The 23518-nt window shown below is 33.0% G+C and overlaps 2 protein-coding genes across 5 annotated transcripts; one reads left to right on the forward strand and one right to left on the reverse strand.

Moving 5' to 3' along the window:
• Nucleotides 1–1004: 1004 nt before the first annotated feature.
• Nucleotides 1005–4496, reverse strand: Nt5c (5' nucleotidase C). Of its 2 annotated transcripts, none has more exons than XM_088047485.1 (8): nt 3881–4496; nt 3627–3802; nt 3355–3582; nt 3027–3161; nt 2822–2979; nt 2588–2774; nt 2398–2538; nt 1005–2345 (listed from the first exon to the last, which is right to left on the reverse strand). In XM_088047485.1, the coding sequence occupies exons 1-8, from the start codon at nt 4032–4034 to the stop codon at nt 1989–1991; spliced, it is 1536 nt and encodes a 511-aa protein (XP_087903611.1). In that variant the 5' UTR covers nt 4035–4496; the 3' UTR covers nt 1005–1988. The 2 variants fall into 2 exon arrangements, with proteins under 2 accessions (XP_087903611.1, XP_087903610.1); XM_088047484.1 differs by having other exon boundaries at nt 3027–3173; nt 3881–4495.
• A 1542-nt stretch (nt 4497–6038) lies between these two features.
• dyl (transmembrane protein dusky-like) lies at nt 6039–17199 on the forward strand. Of its 3 annotated transcripts, none has more exons than XM_088047482.1 (3): nt 6039–6125; nt 14427–14524; nt 14575–17199. In XM_088047482.1, the coding sequence occupies exons 2-3, from the start codon at nt 14468–14470 to the stop codon at nt 16393–16395; spliced, it is 1878 nt and encodes a 625-aa protein (XP_087903608.1). In that variant the 5' UTR covers nt 6039–6125; nt 14427–14467; the 3' UTR covers nt 16396–17199. The 3 variants fall into 3 exon arrangements, with proteins under 3 accessions (XP_087903608.1, XP_087903607.1, XP_087903609.1); XM_088047481.1 differs by lacking the exon at nt 6039–6125 and adding an exon at nt 12461–12600; XM_088047483.1 differs by lacking the exon at nt 6039–6125 and adding an exon at nt 12668–12764.
• The last annotated feature ends 6319 nt before the right edge of the window (nt 17200–23518 follow it).

The following is a 23518-nucleotide window of genomic DNA, read 5'->3' on the forward strand; positions in this document are numbered from 1 at the left end:
GCGTACAAGTAAGCAAGTTGTGGCCGTTTAAATTTTTGGACATTTGTTTTTCAATTTTTCCAAATATTTAAACACCGATATCTTCTAAACTAAAAGAGATAAATTGAAACGATTTGCGCCATCGTCTTTCTCGCGTCTTTCTACATCAGAATCAAGTCCTATCTTAATTTTGAAAAATAAAAAAAAAATAATTTTAGTTTATTCATTCAATTAGTCCAAATCTAATTCGGTCGATATCTCACTTATTTTTGGAGCAAATTTGAGTTTGTTGGTGTCATTTTACGCAGAATTTTACGAGGATTCTAAAAACCTGAGATTCGTTAAGATCAGCCTACAAATAAGCGAGTTATGCCCTTTAAATTTTTGGATATTTGATTTTCAGTTTTTCCAAATGTTTAAACCCCGATATCTTCGAAACTAACAGAGATAAATTGAAACGGTTTGCGCTATCGTCTTTCTGATTATGAAAAATTTTTTAAAATAATTTTTTTGACCAAAGGTCCTATACCTTTAAATTTAATTTGTCCAAATCTAATTCGTTCGATATCTCGCTTGTTTTTGGAGCAAGTTTAATTTTTTTTGGATCATTTTACGCAGAATTTCACGTAGATTCCAAAAACCTGACATTCGTTAAGATCGGCCCACAAGTAAGCGAGTTGTGGCCGTTTAAGTTTTTGTACATTTGTTTTTCAATTTTTCCAAATATTTAAACCCCGATATCTTCTAAACCAAAAAATATAAACAAAACGGTTTGCGCTATCGTTTTTCTCGCGTCTTTTTACATAAGAATCAAGTCTTATCTTAATTTTGCAAAATAAAAAAAACATAATTTTAGTTTATTAATTTAATTAGTCCAATTCGGCATCTCACTTATTTTTGGAGTTTTTGGTGTCATTTTACGCAAAATTTCACGAGGATTCTAAAAACCTGAGATTCGATAAGATCAACCTACAAATAAGCGAAAATTTTTTGGTAAACTCTAAATAGATTGAGACAATAAAGGCTTCTGTTTTCACAAATTTATTTTTTCTCTAAATTACCAAAATAAATACAACTGTATAACTCTCTCTACGTATAACAAAGCCGCCTAAGTATACGTCTAGAAATAAAAATTGTCTATGTAGTATCAGAAAACAACAAAGAAGGCTTTGAAATTTAAACATCTGAAAAAATGCAAGGCCTACTGTGTTCCCTGAAGCTATCACTCACTAATAGAACCTTTATCAGACTTCAAAGATAGCATAGAAGCAAAATAAAAAGAATACTACAAAGTATAATACTACTTCTATACTTCATAGTTCAATCTGACTATACAAGAACACATAAATCACAGAATGTTTGTTAGTCACATAATAATTATTCTGTATTTTGTATATAAACACTCATTCTCAATTAGCTTTGAATCTCAAAGCGTGTCCTTGTGACAAAGTCAAATTATTTGACATTGCCTGTTTTTCAATCAAAGACATTATTTGGAATTTTCTTCTGACTAAGAATGAGTTTTTTTGATGGCATGGTACAAAGAATTAGAGCTAGTCTGCGGGAACTACATATGTAAAAAAATTGAGTTTGCAGTAAAAAATTATACAAAGCAACACAATGAGCTTGAACCGAAATACTACCGCATTCCAAGATTCGTTTGAATTATTGTCTATATGGCACTTCATTTTATGATAAATTAAATTATCGTGTTATCTATTCAATTTCAGTTGGCTTTGAGAAGACATTTTAACAACAAACAGACATAAAAACTAAATATTTGACCGATTTGTCAGTTTTTAGACAAGAACTCGAGATTTTAACAATTTAACGAATTTCGCGATATAATGGCAATCTTAATTTTTACATACATGTTTAAATAATGTTAAAAAAAATTATCAACTCTAAATAACAATCTTAATAAAAACCAAAACTTAAAGAAAAAGAACTTTGGCACCTCGAAATTGCAGTGGTATTTCTTCAGTCTCTCCTCGCTTATCAAATAAATTTTATACAAAGTAAGATATATACTCATGTGGCATAACACCACGTCGCGGATAAAACGTATGATTGACAGAATAATTCAATAAATTCGTAATATTTGACGTATAAATATCAGCAAACCTAAATAACCTCCTTGAGAAATACGTAGGATTATGGTAGGTTCGAAACACACTACCAAATTGGGGATTAAACACGACTTTTATATCATTTCTTAATTTATCTCGTTCTGCCATCCACTTTTGTAAAAGTTTCTGTTCTTCTAGATCTTCACAGTCTTGATGATCCTCAATCAACTGTGTTAACATTTGAAGCCAGTTCGCGTTCTTTTTGAATTCTACGTTGTTTAAAGTGGCAATTTCGTGCTAAAAAAAGAGGTAAAAATATAAGAGAACCACTTTGTATAAGTATTAGTACTGTTAATTCGGTTATTATGGCACCAGTTCTCCACCCATGTTCTAATGTAACGTCAGCGAGATCGCTATAAGGGTGGTCCCCGAAATACAGCACTTGGTGTCCTCGCCATCCTGTTAGGTCTTGTAACTGTTTTACAGTTCCCTGTAAAGTGGTAACATTACACCACGAATTTCAAGTTTCTTGTAGTTACTTCATAGTAAATGACTCCTTTCTCCAGTTTGGTGACGCGGTCCCAAATATGGCTTCCACTCTGTTCATCATAGACCCGAATAGGTCTCGAGACATCAGTAAAAAATCTCGGTTTTCTTGCCTGGACTATAACAACATCAAAGTAGTCCTTCCAGTCGTGTCCCACCAACATCTCCATCCCCTTGTTACTACAATAGAAATCTTAATCTTGATAACGACGCTGCAGTTAACTTACACAAATTTGAAAGGACTATTTGTGACTAGAAACAACTTTTTATTGGCTTGTTTGAGCCGATCAAAAAATATTCGAAGTTTACCATTGGATTCAATGTACTCCGGCACGTTTTCCGATACAATTTTATGCATTAAAGGATGAGAACTTTTCACAGAGCTCTGTAACGAAAAGTAGTACCACAGTTAAACAGTCTTGGGGGTTTTACCTTGACGTCTCTGAAAAGAATCTCAGGGTGGTAGTCTATATGATTCCGCTCGAAATAATCGGCTACGTTACATAGTAGCCCCATTTCTGGTACAGAAAAGAGGTCTGCTAGTTGTACCATTTTTGAATGGCTCTCCTGTAATATCAACTAGAAAAATTATCCATAAAAGAGGGTTCTGATAGAGAAGAGAAAGAACTACAGCCACCAGGTTAAAGATACCTACTTTAAAGCAAAAATCAGTGTTAGAGTTTTTAGACACCTTGCAAACATTCACTACTCAACTACAAGAAGTTACTATAATTTGTTTCCAATTAGGAGGAATTCTTACCGCGGCATTCTTCGTGTGTCCTTCAACGTAGGCAATTGGAATGATCCTATTTTTGTACAGTTTGAGGACCTCGTCTACTAAGAGCGGGGTTAGCCCTTTGTATACAGAACCAAATTGGATTTGTAAAAAGGAATCTAGTTTTAATAAGACACCTTTTTCTATGTCATAATGTAATCCTCTGACTGCAAATCCTGGTTTATATTCCAACTTGGCAATTTCCGGCGGGTACTACAAAAAAAGGGTAGAGAAATTCCAGAGGGGTTTCCACTCACTTTGAATCTTTCAATGAGAATTTGTCTGCCTAGATTGTATAAGACATAGTCCATTGATGGTTTATAGCAAGCTAGAGTATAGTCATAGTCAAATCCATAGACATTAACCTCTTTTAAATCAAGTTCATTGCATGCAAAAACAGCTTTTGGATTCACATCCTTAGGCAATTTTTTTGCTACGAAAATAATTATAATTATTGATCAACTTTCACAGTATTGGTGTTAATAATTTTGACTTATTTATAAATACTTACATTGGCATTTGGCTTTAACTTTTTTATACGCCTCTTCCAGACGTTGCGTTGAGTGGTATCTGTAATTTTTTTTCAATTTCCCCCATTTCGCTTTTGAACAAATTCGATTTACACACAATTCGGACGAGATTTTAAAACCTTTACATAAGAACATCACGTTACATAAATGATTGTTGTTCTTCAATTCTCATTAAATCGTACCCACTAGTACCCACTCAAATTCCTCTACCACTATCACGATTGGTTTAATACCGTGATAACACGCATGGTTATAACCATGCCAAGTCATGTGATATTCTTCTTATTTGTCCACTATTTTTCTACTTTATAACAATACGACCATAAACGTGATCCGACATTTTAATTCACAATCAAACAATTAAATACTCGTGTTTCAATTAACTGCAGCGATTAGGCAGCATTACTTTTTTGTAGAGAGTGGATGATTAAAATCAATATGTCAATTTTGAGGTTAGGATTTTTGAGCCCCCTTGTCAAAGTGACACATGTCAAGTTCCATGTGCGCATCACAAAAAAAGCGCGCGCAAATTTGAATTTAGGAAAACTAAATTTTAATTAATGCTTTACGTAACTTCTAACTATCTAACAGCAGAATTGAAAGGAATATTTAAGCGAAACAAACTGTAGCAAATCTACAGGATAAAAAGGAACAGCAGCAGACAAGGAAGAAATGATTTGATTGGTGTTTTTCAACTAGTGAATCTCACTACTAGCTGCTAAATTTCGGCCAACATAACTAATCGTAATATTAAAACAGAGGAGGTCACACCATTCTCTCATTGAACTACAAACTAAATTGAGGTGCAACTACTCATTTGAGTGTTTAGGCAACTCATCTAACACCATTTCAGGACTTGGGACAGAGGCTTTATCCTTTTGATTTTTAAAATTCCTGCAGGTCTGAGTAGTACTCGCGTTAATTCCACTCCTTTCACTAAGCGTCGCACTACATTTTTGGTTTGAATTTAAAGACTGATTTTATGATTTAATTACATGTTATAAATTAAAGATGGAAAAGTAATAACCGTTATTTATCTCTCCAACAATAAATCCTCGCTACATTTCTGCAAATATCTCCATTCCAGAACCTGATAGTTTTTTAGATGTTTTGAATCTGATTAGATCATAGATCTTCAGTTAATGTTATGATCTAGTTCTTGATCAATAATCTAGATCACTTACAACACGCTGTTAAATTCCTCATAATCGTGCTTGTAGCTTCTCAAAAATGACTAATAAACAAAATTATCATAAAACTGAATAACTGTATCTTCCTTGATTGCTTTTTTGCAACATTTTACTTTTAATTGCCGTTAAGTTTACGAGGCAACGCCAGAATCTTATTAGCCGAATTAATGTGGTACCAGCGGTGCATTTAAATTTAGGGCAAACGACGATTATGGGTAATTTTTATTCTACCAAACAAATGTTTGGCAAGGTGCTCACCGTAGTACAACAGGTGTACCACAAGAAACTCAGCTCATTAAGTGCAGGTAGAAACGTCGACACCATTTTCACCTGAACAGCACGAGCTCACCGACCGGATATCAGAAAAACACGCAGAAATAAATGGTATTAACGCTCTAGGATTATTCTAAGGCGATTATTAAGTAGACGCAATTATTTTATAGGGCAAAAAGTGCATTTCAGGTTGCTAGAAAGGCGTCGTGGGGTACTACTGATAGTACTATCGATGATTACACCTTTCGCACCTCTTATTATTACAAGAATAAAGAAGACCTTTGTGTTAAATAATGTAGGTAGACACGAGAATGGGAATACATAGGTCCTCAAAGAGAAAGTGTTGCGGGTTATGTCGTAGGTGAGCGATAAAGCATGAAAAGAGACCGATTCAAGGTCAGGAAAGATTCAAACTACTATTTATCTTTGAAGACTGAAAGTCGAGGTCTTAGGAAATGATCCAAAATATAAACAATTATCAAAAGTCGAACTTGAAGAACCGGGTGACCAAGTATTGGAAAGTTAAAAATCAAATTAGGAATTTGCCAATACAGTGATTAATTTAATTCATCTACAAGTTAATTTATATAATTACTGCTTGAATGAATGTCATAATTACCTGCCATGTAATACATTCATAATGTGTAATTAAATGACATGATTTTCAAGTTGCATTCGGCAGAATAGTGATTGAAAAGAGTTGCAATTGTAACTTAAGTTTGTTTATAATTGGAGATTTTATCCATCTGGAGAAATAAATTAGGTAAGTGTATTTTCTCGACAGTCGGTTGATCCGCTCACATATGAGACATTCAATTTTAACCTCAATAAAAAATTGCCTTTTAGTAGGTGATATTGTTTATGTCGCTGTATTTTGGGAATGTTTCCAATTTCTATGATTAATAGAATTTCTCCTCGATTAATTGGTCGCCGTGAACTTGAACTTGAGTGTCTAAATGAAGTAACATTTCTTGTACCTTGACAGCTTCATTTTTGGTCGTCGAAACATAAAAGCTCTCGACTTGACTTTGTTTGTTTTTCTTTATGATAATGAACTTGGCAGCAATATTAAACGTCACTGAAAACGAGCGATTAAATGTGTAGTTAAGTAGTTAGGTACTTGAATATATGTGTTGTTTGTAGGACACTTTTTGACAACCGCAATTTGTGTTTCTGGTTCGTTGGCACGTAGGCGCAACTTGTGTTCAACAGTCTCAAGACACGACCTACATTTAACTTCCTCTTCAGAGAAAGTTTCACCAGTCATATAAGCATAATGGGGCATTCTTTTTCCCTTTTATCGCATATAAACTCACTTATGTTGCGGTTATTATTCTTTATTTCTATATGTATTTTTTATTGTGTATTATGTGGTTTGGCACGATTTGGAAATTCTTAACACAATGAAACAATCTCAAATAATTGGTTAACTCATTATAAAATTCGGGTAATTGCCTTCAATCCTGAAGAAATGCAAAGCCGGCCGGTGTTAGGAGCTCCACATTTTATGCACTTTTTAATTTCATTGTTACTGCTAATTATGTGAAAACTTATTTTGGAAACAACGAAGCGGAAGTTTTAGTATAAATAATTATAATGAGATGCAAAACACTGTCCAAATTAATCACCTAGAAATTTCGAAATAAATTTAAATACAATTCCAATTGATGTAATACTTCAATACACATTTAGTTGCGAATTAAGGATGCGGTTGATTGTAACAAATTCTCGTGGCTAACCGCTAAATGGATTAAAGAACTGTGTCATCTTAATCCAGTGTATTCTAGACCGGACTTGCATATTCAATAATCACTTGACATCAACATAAATTTAGATACATGACAGAATGAGAGAAAAACAGATTTCGATTTTTGTGGTCAAAGCATTCTCGCGCGTTCAGGAAATAAAAATTTACCTACCAGTACAAATTATCAAAAAACTATCCAGAGCAACTTTTTGATTGAGTTCGTAAAAAGGGCACAGAACAGAAGAATCAAAAGAATAGAAATTGGCCTAAATTTCCATTTTCAGCACAATTCCTCTCATGTTGACAAAGCAAAACGAGTGTTTAAATTGTCGTAAAACTTTTGTGTCATGGAAATTAGGGACTTTACCTTAATTTACATGCTAATTTAATCATTATAAATGCATTTTTGCTGTTAGAAAGTTTGATAAGCTTTCAAGTACTGGAATCTATTTTAGTCGGTCCGTCTTTTTAATTCCCAATTATCGTCCATCGTCTCTTAGTACTTGCGTAATTTAGGTAGCGGCAGAAGAAGACTGTAAAGTTAAGGCGCGTTGCGTTGCTGCGAACCGTATTTCCGTTACGTTGTCTCTCAATGAACCCAAAATTCAGGAGGGGAAGCCCGAAATTGTGGCAAGGGATGGCGCAAACGGTTTTTTTTCGGCGTCCTTGCTGAAAATGTCGGCGCGCCTTCTCCAGTCACTTCGTGCCGAAGAGCTAGATATTGTTATTAACCTGTTTCAGGCATGGAAAGTTTTCCTAATATCAAAACACTTGTCAGAATCCTAAATTCGTGGGGAAATGAGATGAATCCAGGTCCGGTAGACGCTCAGACGACTTCAGTAGTAGTTTTCTTGTAGTTTGTTAAGTCACGGTACTGAAACAACTAATACACAGGCTAGAGAAATCTGGGTCATCTCCGCATCCGGATTCTATGCACTGTCCACCGACCTTGACATCGCTTTACTGGATCAATTTTTTTAAGGATTTTTATAAACTTTCTACTCTCTCGATATTTACACTAAATACAGGCACTAATTATAGGCATACTAGGTTTACGAGGTAAAACAACTAAATCACTTTTAAGAAACTGACCTCTTGTTAACATCTTCAGACAATAATAAACAACAGGTGCTATTCTGTTATTACGTCGAAAATAAAGAGATCCGTTTCCAATTGTCAATTCTTGCTTTCCTGACAAAAAGATATTACAATTGAGTAACTTGTTACGTTACACAAAAAGTGAGATAATGTCCTCCAACATAATTCGAAATTGTCTCCTTGCGTGCAGGACTGGACCAGACAAATTAAACCATCCAACGACAAATAAAATCGATGGGCCGGACTTACATTATTAAACAATTAAATTTTTAATTAATACCTCATTATTAACTAGAGCAGTAAATGGAAGCTTTAATTGTATTTTCGAATAAATGAAATAAAAAGTAGGCAACGTTTCATCTTTCAAATGTAAAAATAATGACGTGCCCTTTTGACCTAAAATTCTATCTTATGCAAAAATTCCTGAACTTTTATGACTGTGCGAACTTGATAATGAATACGAGAGTTTTGTCACCAACAATTGGAAAAGTAGCACGACTCGTAATGTTATTCTATTATTTTTTTGTTGGAGTTTTTTTGTTTGCGTGGTCGAAAGTTAAACAAAATTATGAGAGCTTCAGTGTTGTAACGTTTTATTCTTATCGAATTTGCAAAAAATAGAAACTAAGAAAGCTTCACTAGAGTGCACGCTATTGTTTAATTATAATTACATGTTATAATATTTTTTCTTAGAAAAACGAAAGTTTCGAATTTATTTTATGTCTCGTCGTAATAAATTCATTTCTCTGGTTATCCTTTCTGGGATGTACCAGCATATATGTGGTATATCCGGGTGAGTACATCAATATGGGCTAGCGATTTGTCAGTGAAAGCTATGACTCAGTAAAGCTTGCGTCATGAATTTTCCACATACATAAAATTATCAAATTTAAGAGGGTACAAAGCTTTTGTAACGACACTTTTACTTTGAATTCAACCAGACACTCATTGTTACTAATTACTTATCGCATCACTTGGCTCTTCGTGTTAGGATATCGATAATAAGGAATTAATTCTATTATTTTCCTATTTATTATTCCAGTTCCGTTAATTGTTGATAATGAACTGCAAATAACTGTTAACGTTTGAAGGTAATTGCTCATATAGTTTAACAAAAATATAAATATATCGGTCATTTTATATTTAACGTTTGGTTCCATGCGAGTAAAATTTTAAAATACCCCGTTAATTAATTTGCTCCAATTTTTATAGAACATTGGCTTTTACTATGTGATGGTGGTTTTCAGGTTGTAACATGAGCTGAGTACACAATTCGGGGATCTTAATATTCCACAACTTATTCCATTCATTAATATTTAATTTAAAATTTTGTTTCGTATTGTCTTTATAATTGACAATTAAATAAATTGTTTCATGTTTTTACAAGAATGGTAAAGAAAGTTTGCTAAAACATAAAAGAAATCTAAGAAAAGATAATAAGACAGTGAAAACTCGATAACGCGAACCATCATTTTATATACAAATAAAGTTATATAAAATAACCGAAAATTAACTGTCTACAAATTATTTCCTGAATTTTACTACAGTAATGTACGTCTAATTCGCACCTTGGATAAATCGGACACGTTGTCTAAAGTTGATCCGATAAATCGATCTAATTGAAAACATGTTACATAGTTTGGTTATAACAAAAACGAGAGTGACAAACAGAACATTATAAATTGACAGTTGGTTTGCACAAATGGCATGAGCATGTAATAGGGCTTAAAGCTTGTGCTCTTATATGTCTTCTGTCTACTGGAAATTTCATCATGACAATTTGTTATCTAGTCATCCATGAATGTTGCTCGGCATGTCGTGTTATTATTCACGATGGCTGTCAAAGTGAGAGATGTAAAACAGAAATATGACAAAAATCGGAATTAATAATTCAAAAAACATTAAAATCACAATTCTACATTTATAATGAATGTTATTTTTTTATTTGGTTTAATAGCACGACATACCGAGCAGAACTAGACAAAATGAAAACTATTAAAAATCTTTCTATGTCTGATTTCAAAATCACCCTGTATACAGTATGTCCCCGGATTGAGTTCACAAGAGGAAAAAATAAACGTTATTTTTTATTTTACAAAAAAAATGACAAAGGAATAATAATTTTTGCTTAATTTAAAATAAATAAATCTTTAATTAAAACTTTAATATTATCAAGCTGTGTTCTTAAAATCGAAAAAAACAAACAATAACGAAGAACTTTTTATTTTTAATTTTGCAAAAAGGCAAAAAGGAATAAAATTTGTTCTTTAACTCAAACCAATTTCCACTATTTGATTGACCCATTACCTGTTTTAGCACATAGTTCAATTCTAACTCGTAATTCTTTAAGACTGTTTCAAATTTTCTCAGTTATTGTTAAGAATGCAATTGCATTTCTTCTCCAATTTTTTAATATTTACACATTATTGGGTAAATTTTCTTTTAATATTTAACGCACTATTTGATATTGTGAATCCACAGCCTGCTATTATTTAAATACGATTACGAAATTTAATAAATAAAAATAAAAAAATTAATTTTAAGAGTACAAACTAATAATTTTTGAAATTTTAATTGCAGATTTATCTGTTTTGGAACAAGCAAAAAATGTTATTTCTTTGTCATTTTTTTTTGTAAGATGGAAAATAAACTTTTTTTTCCTCTTGTGAACTCAATCAGGGGACATACTGTATGTGTACGTAACGACGCTATTTTAATTTTTTGAATAAAAAAAATTCATGCATGCTACATTCGTCGCACATCCACTCTCTACTCTCTACTAATTAACTGGTGTCAAGAACTGTTAAAATGTAGAATGTGTTTAAATGGTGTTTATTTCCTCAATATAAGTGAATGTTGGAAATTGCAATCAAAAATATTTACAAATAACGAAACACTTTAAAAATTAATTAATTAAATTTAAAAAAAGTCCTCTCCAACGAGGATTGAATTCACAAGAGGAAAAAAAACGTTATTTTTCATTTTACAGAAAAATGACAAAGGAATAATACTTTTTGCTTAATTTAAAGTAAATAAATCTTTAATTAAAACTTTAATATTATCAAGCTGTGTTCTGGAAATCGAAAAAAACAAAAAATAACGAAGAACTTTTTTATTTTAATTTAGCAAAAATGTCAAAGGAATGAAATTTGTTCCTTAACTCAAACCAATTTCTACTATTTGATTGACCCATTACCTGTTTTAGCACCTAGTTCAATTCTAACTCGTAATTCTTTCGACTGTTTCGAATTTTCTCAATTATTGTTAAGGATGCAATTGCATTTTTTTCTAATTTTTTAATACTTACACATTATTAGATAAATTTTTCTTTAATCTTTAACGCACTATTTGATTTTGTGAAGCCACAGCCTGCTTTTATTTGAATACGATTACAAAATTTAATAATAATAATAATAAATTTAATTTTAAGAGTACAAACTAATAATTTACAAATTTTAATTGTAGATTTATCTGTTTTTAAAAAAGCAAAAAATGTTATTCCTTTGTCATTTTTTTGTAAAATGGAAAATAAACTTTTTCTCCCTCTTGTGAACTCAATCCGGAGACATACTGTATGTACTTATTATAAAAACACTAAAAATAATTTGAATTTTTGTCTTAAAAAGATTATCATAAATATTTGGAACAAACCACCTCTAAGTTTCTTAGTTTTTTTCCCTTGTTTGGACATAGAATTTGCTGATTCACCATTAATTTATTTTTTAATATTAGATATATTTTGCGATATGAAACAAAAAAATTAGCAACGCAAAAATATTATTTTTTGAACCCACTTAATTGTGTCTGACACTTGCATAATAACATAAACTTTATTAGGAAATTACAGATTAATTTTATCTGAAAATTAAGCCCGCATAGTGTTTCGTCAACGTTTTATTGAAACATGAAATTTCCTCAATAAAAGGAAAAGTCCGCGAATTGTTTTGGTCAATGTTTGTCAATCACTTTCGCATCCTTAAAAAATTCCAAAGGGTGATCAAAGAAAGTCAATAGCGTCATAAAATGAATCATTTCAGTGTTTTCCGGACTTGTTCAGGACGTTAACAAAATAAATGAAAGTGATCCGAATGAGTTGTCATTAAGGTAAAAATCCGGAATCAGTTTACAGTGGGTGTTAGTAAGTATAATCGCAGGATCCGGGCAGTGAAGCTCTTCAGAAAAGCTTTAACACTGTTCTACTAGTGGTTCGTTATTAAGAGTGGGGACTCTTAACTTTCACGTCAATATAAAACCAACGGAAGATTTTAAAGTGTATTACTTTTCGTTCAACTGACTTACTAACAACCTGGTGCAACGAGTTGGATTGCAGTGCTGATGTTCTGTGCTTGGTGCAAAAGGGTGTAGTGTAGATTACGTTTGCGAGTTATCAAAAGTAAGTAAAGAAAACATAAGAAAAATGGGAATTGTGCAGTGTATAAATCGACAAACCTGGATTAAATAAATGAACTGATAAAGCTTTCAAAAGCTCGATTACATTTAAAGTGATAACAAGTGATAATATCGTGGATTTCGAATTGTGATAGTGGCTAACTAAAGGTATCAATTTCAAAAACACATTACAGTGATGAATTTAGACGAAGACCGCCTCTCTGTGTAAATGATGTTGTATTGGGCACACAGTGGAAATGAAAGCAAGGCAGTGTGTCAATGGACTTCAAAGGCGCACGCAGGCGCATCTTCTTCGACATATTTTTCGAACAAGTGTAAATTATTATTGACAAAATTATTATTTTATTACTTTACGGTACCCAAAAAGGCGCAAAGATTTGACGCTTCATTTTAACCAACGCGAAATGTTCTCATCTGAACCATTGACACCAAATTTGCTTACTGTCTTTGATTTTCTTTCAAGGGGTGCGGATCTTTAAAAAAATTCAGTCACTCTGTTATGAGCTGAATTTTACAAATAAACTTTCAAAAGCCACAATATTATCGAAAATGTAAAACGTACGCAGCTGAAAAATTCGAAGCAACTCATTTTTGACAGAATATTTGACAAAAATTGCGGAACTTAAAACAGGCAAAATGCAATTTTTATTTTCATTTTGATAACACCTGCGTTTCAGATTTAGCTTTAAAATTGTTTAGACAATCAGGCACCCAATCTATTAATTATAGAGAAATTTATATTTTGGGTCTAAATTTTAGGTTGCACGTGCTGCATCTGTTCATTGCTAAAACTAAAAATTGCTATTATACTTATTCCTTCTTTTTCGTCTTAGAGTGTCAAAATTTTTGCAGTTTTTGATTAACGTTCGATGACTCTGAATGCAGTTCGGACGTCTTATGAAAGTCTTTTTAGTTCGACTAGGTTTAGCTCCGCGTGCAAATATTGTCATTTCGTCAGAAAAAGAGCATTCATTCATAATTGATTGTGGATGCAAGGAAAGTCATGTAAACAATGCCCCCGGTTCAGGTTTGTTGAGTAGTTCTGCTCTCTAGTCAAAAACAATGAAAAGAGAAAATACCAAAATTTCATGAATGCCAGCACTTAATTGATGTAAATAATTGGAAATCTGTCAAAAAATGCATGAAAGTCTTGATGTTACGTTTCGTGATCTCTAAGCGGAAAGAGTCCGAAAAAATGTATGAGCGTTGTTATAAATTGTTCCACAATTAGTTACTTCCTCTCATTCATTGTAGCTTTCGGAGATTCTTTGGTCGTAACAATTTTGATATTTTCGTGAGGAGTTATCTGGCGTGATTATCATCACAGTCATTGTTATCAAATGTGTAATAAGATACTAAACTACATCAAACAGAATGCGTGTTCTACTTTCTAATAAGAGTGTAGTAGGAAGAATGTCGGTCGATGATGAGAAATAGATAATTCTTTGCTCCACTGCTCCGGCATCTGCATTTCTCTTGCTGCAAAACATATTAAGACAAGGTCAAGAACTTGCGGCGCGGTAACATTGAACTAGTAGTAGTAACGCGATCAAATCAAGTTGATTTTCACAGATTTCGAGACACTTGTAAATGATGTAAGTAGTAATGATAATGATATTGATAATAAATGAATGTGGTAACTCTTAAAAGACGCTGAACTGTGCTTGCAGAGTGTGTTAGTGGGTCAAAGTCTGTCATGAGCTGCGGCTAAAAGCGGTACGTTTTACACTGTGTTGGAATTGATTAAAGCAATGTTTGATCATCCTCCTTCCTGTAACCATAATAACATTTTCACAATTTTGGTTTCAGAGCCGATAACAGCTTAGTGCTACTGACATAGTTCCAGCAACATGACAGGGTTATTGAAAGTTTTTCGTTTTGGACTTGTGATCGTATTATTTTTAAAGGTGGGTTCGTGGTTTTGCAATGTCCTCAAGTGACGATTTTCTCTGTGTAGGAAATACAGTGTGATGCACCACTTTCCGATTCAGCGTCCTTGCCGTTGGAGCACCGTGCTGTTTATGGACCACCTTTATCATCGCCCGGATCTGGATATCCACCTGCGATTTTACAACAAGGAGGCGGAGGTGGCTCTTCAGATGACCCCTGGCCTTTGGCGACGCCTGACATGCCTCAAATTAAACACTTACAAGTGCAGTGCGAAAAGACACACATGAGAGTTAACATTGAATTCGATCGTCCATTCTATGGCATGATCTTCTCCAAGGGATTCTATAGTGACGGTCATTGCGTCCACTTGAAACCTGGAACAGGACATCTTAGTGCAACTTTTGAGATCTTTCTCAATAGTTGCGGAATGTCATCATCAGCGAATCATAACTCCGGAGGTTATGGAGGCCCCACACCTAGTGGTAGCTACGTAGAAAATACCATTATTATCCAATACGATCCTTACGTGCAAGAAGTCTGGGATCAAGCAAGAAAATTACGTTGCACTTGGTACGATTTCTACGAAAAAGCAGTTACTTTCAGACCATTCCAAGTCGATATGTTACACGCTGTTACTGCAAACTTCTTGGGAGACAACCTGCAGTGTTGGATGCAGATTCAAGTGGGCAAAGGTCCATGGGCATCTGAAGTCTCCGGTATCGTCAAAATTGGTCAAACCATGACTATGGTCCTCGCTATCAAAGACGATGAAAACAAATTCGACATGTTAGTACGCAACTGTGTCGCCCATGACGGAAAACGAGCCCCCATTCAATTAGTTGATCAATACGGATGTGTCGTACGACCCAAAATCATGAGCAAATTCCAGAAAATCAAGAACTTTGGACCATCAGCTTCCGTCGTATCATTCGCTTACTTCCAAGCATTCAAATTCCCAGACTCTATGAACGTACATTTCCAATGTGTCATTCAAGTCTGTAGATACAATTGCCCAGAACCTAAATGCGGTGGTCATCACAATCTTGGTTTGACCAGCGAATACGGACTTCCACCAATCAGCAACAATCTTGGAGATTTCGGTGGACACAATAATCTAGGCGACGAATATGGCGCTCCTTCATTAGCCGAATACGGAGTTCCTCCAGCGGCTTTCCCCGATCCGCGACATCCTACAGGTCCAGCTGGGGCCTACTCTGAAAACAACCCTGACGTGGTCCCTGCCCCGCAAGCACAAATAACATCTTCATCGACGTCGTCGAATCCTCCACCATCATCTCCAGCGCCTCCACAACTCCCCCCACAACCAAACAACGATATTCATTTACCTCCTCCACCACCACCAGGTCACCACGGAACCTACAACACCGTAAAAAGAAAGAGTACCATTCCCGAAGAGTTTGAAGGTAACTTAGCTACTCTTGGGGGAAGACCCCGTTCGGTGGAAAACCTCCCTGCGGAACTGCAAGGCGCTAGAAAACGGCGCAGCTATGACGATGTCATGGACGTCGTCGTCAGCCACCATGTCTACAAACGTGAGTCTCAAGAAATGACTGATGTCAATACTAGTAGAACGATCCAAGTGGTCGCTCCAGGAGATGTAAATTTTGCTTTGAATCCGACGCAAAGCAACGAGACTGTCGTGATTCAATCATCATCAGCAGCGTCGTCGGATCCGGAAACGATTTGCATGTCAGTTCCTAGCTTCGTCGCTGGGTTGGTAATGCTTTTGTTGGTCCTCATCGTAGCTAGTTTGGTAGCTGCGTTCTTGTTCGTTCGAGTGAGAGCTATAGATCGCAAAGGAATTACAACAGTTTTCGCAGGTCGAGGAGGATACGACAATGCGGAATTTGTGAAAGTGGCCAACTGACAATCAGGTTTAAAAATTAACGATTAATACGTACATTCTGAAGGTTCCAAAGATGTTCAGGTTATAAGCAAGTGATTGTGCGAGTGAGTAATATACAGATCAAAGTGCGCTCACTTCCTGCAACATGATTCTTCCTCCGTTGTTAAAACTTTCTGTCTAGGTTTTTCGAGATAAATTTACAATAATGTCAACGCCGACGGGCGAACGACTACTTATTTAAGAATCTTTAGCTTTTATGTTTACATATAAGTCAAAGTAAGTGTAATTTAACACTGTACGTGTATTACTTGAGAGTACGATTGTAAGATATTTGTTTGACAAACATTATTGGTTATTTATTGATTAATATTGTATAAGTTATTTTGCTCTTATTTAGAGCAGATTTTACTGACCCAATATCTATTTATTTTTCTCTATGTGCGCAGAAACTAGTCTTGTAATTAGGACGTCGTCCATATGTAAATATATTTGTATGAAAATACTCAAAATAAATTTAACCAAAAATCCACATATAGCGTAATGAAAACACAACGGAAAACACAACGTTGTGTTTTCATTCTTTTACTTTTTGCAGTGTTATTGCTACGCCTCGGATTTTTTATGAAGCAGTTATAATCGCCACCATGTACTTACAAATAGTCTAGTTTCAAAACAACGGTGTTAACTGTTTCATATAAAAATATACAAAACTTAAATCAAAAAAAAAAATCCTTCAACTGTATTATATTTTTTTACTTGCAGTATTATGTATGTTGATTTTTAAAGCATAACACTGAGTGTAACTTCAATCCACTATTTTTGAATCAGAAATTATTTATAAATAAAAAATGTATCAATATCTCAATTATTTTGAACCCAATCTGCCCTGTTAAATGGTAAGTATGCAGAACATGTGTCAGATTAAGGTGATAAATTCCTTGGAAAACAGCGCAGTTTAATTTAGCCGTTTCTAGGTTGCATGAAAACTATCATAAATAAGTTATGTAAATAATTCACTCAGGTAAGAAGCTAAATTAGAACATTCAGAAAGACGTGCTAAACGAGAATCAAAACAAGACGATTCTTTTAAATAAACGTGCTCACTCTGTCGGTGTAAACTGAAAACTAGTATTAATTATACTCTCCGAGTTCTGCAACCAAGAAAACAACAGCTTTTTAATACTATTTGATTAGATAACACGGATTCACTGAGCAAAAAGGTGATTTTATTAATTCAAAAGTAGAAAGCTTTGTTGCAACAGCTGAATTTTAATTTACAGTGACAGTCAGCTTTCGACCCCTTTTCAGAGACGATAATTGTTTTAACTGAACATTTGTTGTGCTCATGACATTGTCAGTCAGGTAACCAATTAAAATTGACCCCAATACATGACCCTCTTATAACTTATAAAAAGATGCAGGAGGAAAGTGATCGGTAAATTCACAATTTAATTTAAATTTAATAACTTCTGCTTTTGCAATCTGGCCCGGTTTACAAGCAAATAAAAATAGTATCGTTCTTATAAGTTTGTAGAAGAAATGTTTGGTTCGTCCCAATTTTTTTTTTTATTTTTTTTTGTTCTAAAATTTTATAATTTATAATTTTACAATTTCTTAGAATTCTATTGCGACGGCATTAAAATCTCCAGAAAATTTTGAACAAATTTGTCGCTTCTGCTCGATGGTTTTTAAATAGACCCATTTATGCAAGCCAAGACCACAAAATTTAATTTACATAGTCTAGTAAAATTGTCCAAAAATTGTTTTATCTCGCAAAAGGCGGATTAGAAGATTTCATTCTTTTAGCTCGTGGTCCAAGACGAGTTTGTTTGACATATTTCATATTTCCAAAAAATATTTTTGGAGTTTTTAGTTTTATTGTAGTTTAAAATATTTGCTTTGACAACTGTGACATGGTAGAAGCTAATAAGTTTGCTAAAACTTGCCAAATCCTTGGTTAAATCTCTTTTAGAACAAATCTTTCATTAATTATTTTTTAATTTCCCCTATTTACACACTAACAGCAATAACCTCTACAGTCGGTTTAGGTTGCAAGTGCCCGTTTTGACAGTTATTTCTTTATTTAAGGTTAATATTTTGATAAATTAATTGGCAAAATACCATAAATATTTTCCTAAAATTCGTAATTTTGGTAATTTTAGTGCTACAACTATGAAATCTGGGAAAATTACTAGTCATTAATCGTATATTAACTCTGTCAAATTTCAAAATTGTAGATCAAAGGACACAAATTTTAGAAATTTTTATTTTCATGACGAAACCGACATATGAGAAATCTTTCCCAAAAATTCGTAATTTTGATAGTTTTAGTGCTACAGCTATGAAATCTGGGAAAATTACTAGTCATTAATCGTATATTAACTCTGTCAAATTTCAAAATTGTAGATCAAAAGACACAAATTTTAGAAATTTTTATTTTTAAAGCGAAGCCGAAATATGAGAAATTTTACTCTAAAATTCGTAATTTTAGTAATTTTGGTGCAACAGCTATGAAATTTGGGGAAATTACTAGTCTTTAATCGCGTATTAACTATGCCAAATTTCAAAATTGTAGATCAAAGGACACAAATTTTAGAAATTTTTATTTTCATGACGAAGCCGACATATGAGAAATCTTTCCCAAAAATTCGAAATTTTGGTAGTTTTAGTGCTACAGCTATGAAATTTGGGGAAATTACTACTCTTTAATCGTATATTAACTCTGCCAAATTGCAACATTGTAGATCGAAAAACACAAATTTTAAAAATTTTTATTTTCAAGGCATCAAATTTGGGCAAATTACTAGTACTGAAAGATTCTTTTGAATTCAAATAAAAATGAAATCATTCTACATTCTACATGCTATTTTACCTGTTTACAAGCTTCCAGCAATTTTAATCGGAGAGAGCTTCTACGTATTTTTGGTTGCATGACTAGTTTTTAGTTGCACTGAAAAAGAAATCTGAACTTTTAATTTTTCTTGTCATAAATATTATCTAAGACCTCTTTATATTTGTATACAATAATAATTAATAAGTTGCTTCTAGCACATCCAATTATATATTATTTTAATATTTTTAAAAATTAAAAAATTTAATATTTTTTTTACATTTTTCTGTATTCAGATTTGACATATATACCAAAATTGTTTCTACTAATTTTGCAACACTTTTAAAAATAGAGTGAGAGTGAATAGAAGTCTAAAAGTAAGTGTAAGTCGAAAATTGAAATAGAAAACACGCTGAATATGCTTGACATTGTTGAAACACGACAGGTAATAGAAAGAGTCATTGAAACAATTATTAAACATTTTTTGAAATAGAAAGAAATGGAAACATCCGGACGTTATTTTTTAAAACTGCATCAAAAAGTCCGTTTAAAGTCTGAGGAAAAAAGAACTCATGTCTTTCAGTTCAATTTTTCTGATTCCGAGAACGAAAATTGCTTTACAATTATAAAACTATTGCGTAATTTAAAATGTTGGTGAAGTCTATTTTTACTAAAATTTTAACCCAGAAGGATTTAAACAACAAAACATCAAAGTGTTTTTTAATCTTCAAAATGAATTAATATTTAAATAATTTGCAAAATTTACAAATTGAATTCATTAACATCGAATTTGGTACGTTGTTATTAATTTTTCTCAATTTTAAGGTCGATTAAAAATTTGAGAACTTTACGTGACACAAAGTTCAGTAGTTCAAATGTGATAATAATAAAAATGATGATTTTATTTAATTATGGCTATTTAACACCTAATAATGCTTATCATGTTAGTGATTTATTATGACAGCTTTACTAATTACTAATACTGAAATGAAAAATTGACATTTATAGAGCTCGACACAATAAATTCAATTAAATTAAAAAATCAATTATTTCACTGTCTTGTAATAAACGCCTAGTAAGTTACATTACCTAATGAGACGATAAAATCCCTGAAAGCATTTTACTACAAAAAGCAATACAGACAACGAAAGATTTCTTTGTATGGTTGCCAACAAAGAAAGTCGATACTGAATCGGTGGATAAGCTTTTCACCGATTTATTTAATTAAACGGTACTTACGTATTGCACGTTACATACATATATTTAAGTAAGCAAGCAAACCAAGCCACGATTTGTAAGTCTGGTAAATGTTTTTTTAACCTACTTTGAGGGGTACATTATCTAGTTGTCTACAAACCCCATTTTAAATATTTCAATGAGAGTTAATTTACAATAGTCCAATGATGCAAAAGAAACAGAATAAGATAACGAATTGCCAGGAAATGAGAAATAAAAATTATGTCGTAAACTATAAACATACACGACTACAAAAATTAGTAATTAAGAAACTTTTTATCTATTAAGTTGTGATTATTTATGTAAAATTCAGCGAAGGATACTTCGTAAAAAGTCGACAATGTATCTTTGTAATAACTAATAAATAACAAGTTTATTTGAAATTTTACTTCCGCGATTCAACGTGATAATAACCAACACCAATAAACATCACTGTCGTATCCCTTGGCTTGCATTATTATAATTTCATCAAGGTAGTAAGTGAATGTTTCGTTTATACTTTTGTTTAGAAAGAACCTTGAGTCGTGTTTCGATTCCGTTCTCCCAAAAAAATTAAAGCTATTTTTATTAAACTTGTCAGCATTCTCTTTTATTTAAATAAATCGGCTGTGATTTTGCTAAATTTGAATACTGGAAGGCTGCTCACACACATTTTTCTTACACTGAAAATGGTTTTATTTCGTTTAGTTCATGATGAGAAACGTGGATTTCATGTTCACTTTTTATAGAGTTGTGGGCACATTTTGTTAATTATGAATGACCCTGTATATATCCGGGTTTGTTTTATAAGATCTGTGTTTTCCAGATCTACGTAGGTTCAATTAAATGGAAAAAATGAAAATATGATTCTTGCGAAACAATTTTTTCCAAATTTGCATTTCAATTAAAACAACAAAAGATGAACTTTTCTTTATATTCAAATAGGTGTAGATAAGACAAAATTTGATGAAAATCAGGTGAAGTTATTTGAAGGTTTATTTGGTAACCATTGCATCAGAGCCGAGAAATTTAAATAAAATAGTAGGACATATTTTTATTGTTTATGTACAGTTATACTTAGTCTACCAAGAGGAAAAAATTCTTATTTTGCATAATACTTTCCATGTGGTGCATACGACTGTATTGTACACATGCTAGTTCATGCTTATTACTTATTTATTTATTTATTTATTTAGTCAAGTCAAAAGTTTGAGAGATATAATAAAACCAAAGCCAACAAGATAACTAAAATAATTGAGACAATAAATTACACATAAGCAATAAAATTAATTGAATCTGTAGATTTGCGATGTTTAAATAGGTTAACCGTCGTCAAATGAGAATATCTTGACTATTCACGATACGCTTCAAGGGACAACGTCTTTTCAAAGAACATCTAGGAGAATCAATTTTACATTCCCGAACACAATAAAGTTTTAGTCACAGTCTTGAAAAAGTACTTTTACTTCCAGTGACTTAAGTTTTAACATTTGCTCAAATTGTGTGAATAACCTTTTACTTTTACTTTCCAGCAGCTGGAAAACCTCAGGATTTTCTATCTCAATGTTATCTTAAAAATATGTAATGATCTCATACTTTATACAGTTTTAATTTGTCATTGTCCCTTTTATTTTCAGCGACAGAGGGGTTGCTCAAGATTTATTTTTACAAGCTGCGTCCTCATTTTTCGCTATAGCTTTTTGTTATTTTTCTACTATTAAAGCTTGTGCATCAGTTAAAAATAAAGTTTTCACAACTTCCGCAACTAAAATGTCCTTGTTGATACTATAAAAAACAAATGTTACTGAATGAATTTTTATTTTTATAACGAGACAAAAATAACCTTTTGATTGTTGTTGCCAACATACCATTTTGAGAAGTGATTTATCTTACAATTTTGATATAAAAATATCCACGCTTAGTACGTGGACACATGCATAATAGTTGCTCAAAGATACTTTCACCCAAACCCAAGACGTTACAGTATTATATAACAGGTGTGTGTTCACTGAGAATATAGTTTTGATTACAAAATTGATATCATCTTGTTAATACAATGTTAATGATATTTTAACTATTTTATCGCATTGTTAGGCGATAAACGTTGCTGGAAAATGAGCCATCTGTTTATGCTCTAAGATTATATTATGAATAATTTCCACTAACGAACAGTTCTAACTTCCAGAAAATTCTGCTAATCAATTGATTCATGCAAACGAATAACAGAATTTGGAATGCAAAAAAACAAAATTGTTTTCGGGTTAAACATTTAATTTATTGTTCTTTTAAAATAGCTTCCAGTTAGTCCTGAAGAAAACAGATGTAGGATCACACGAATGACCAAATTTGCGCGAAAACGGTCATAAACTGGTGTTGAAGAAACGAGTCATAATCGCCACCGTTGGACCTTTATGGCCTGTCAGTCATAATTTCATTGATAGAAAGTTGTGGTCGTCATACAAGAGTTATACTGTAGACACCTGTAGAGTTTAGGTCTGATGGAATTCTTATTTGTTATTGGAACTTTCGATGTCTCGATGATTATTGTAATTTTACTCTGTTCGCTTCAAGTAAGTGCAAAGTAATTCGCGGCGGGGAGAGCGGATGTTCGAAGTTTCAAGGATGCTTCGATCCTGCAGTCTCGACTTGTGTGCGTTGTACTCGTTAACAATTGCCATGTGACTATCGACCCATATCCGATTATGTAAGGTCTCTAAGTTTACACAAACATACTTCAGAATGACCTCCAGTTGGTTGTCGAACATTAACAGTATTATTATTCTTGCAATTAGGTATAATGACTCAATGAGTTGATAGATCGAAGAAAATATAGAGTGGTAGATTTGAGAAGACGAGTTGGAAATATTTCAGTGGCTTTTTAAACTCGTTTGCAGTTTGCATGTCGGTTAAACTAAGATCACTTTCACTTCCCTACAAAGAGAAGACCTTGAAGCTTTGAACAGGTAAAATCAGTCTCGAGGACAGTCGAGCCAACACAAAACGATTCATTACTTAATAGCACAACAGCGCTGTCGGTTGCGCCATTTTCGTTACTACATATGCAGCAGGGATAAGACATGATTTTCTTCCAAAAAACCA

The sequence above is a fragment of the Gnatocerus cornutus genome, chromosome 10, assembly GCF_029298725.1.
Source record: "Gnatocerus cornutus isolate USDA-ARS CGAHR chromosome 10, icGnaCorn1.1, whole genome shotgun sequence".
NCBI lineage: Eukaryota > Metazoa > Arthropoda > Insecta > Coleoptera > Tenebrionidae > Gnatocerus > Gnatocerus cornutus.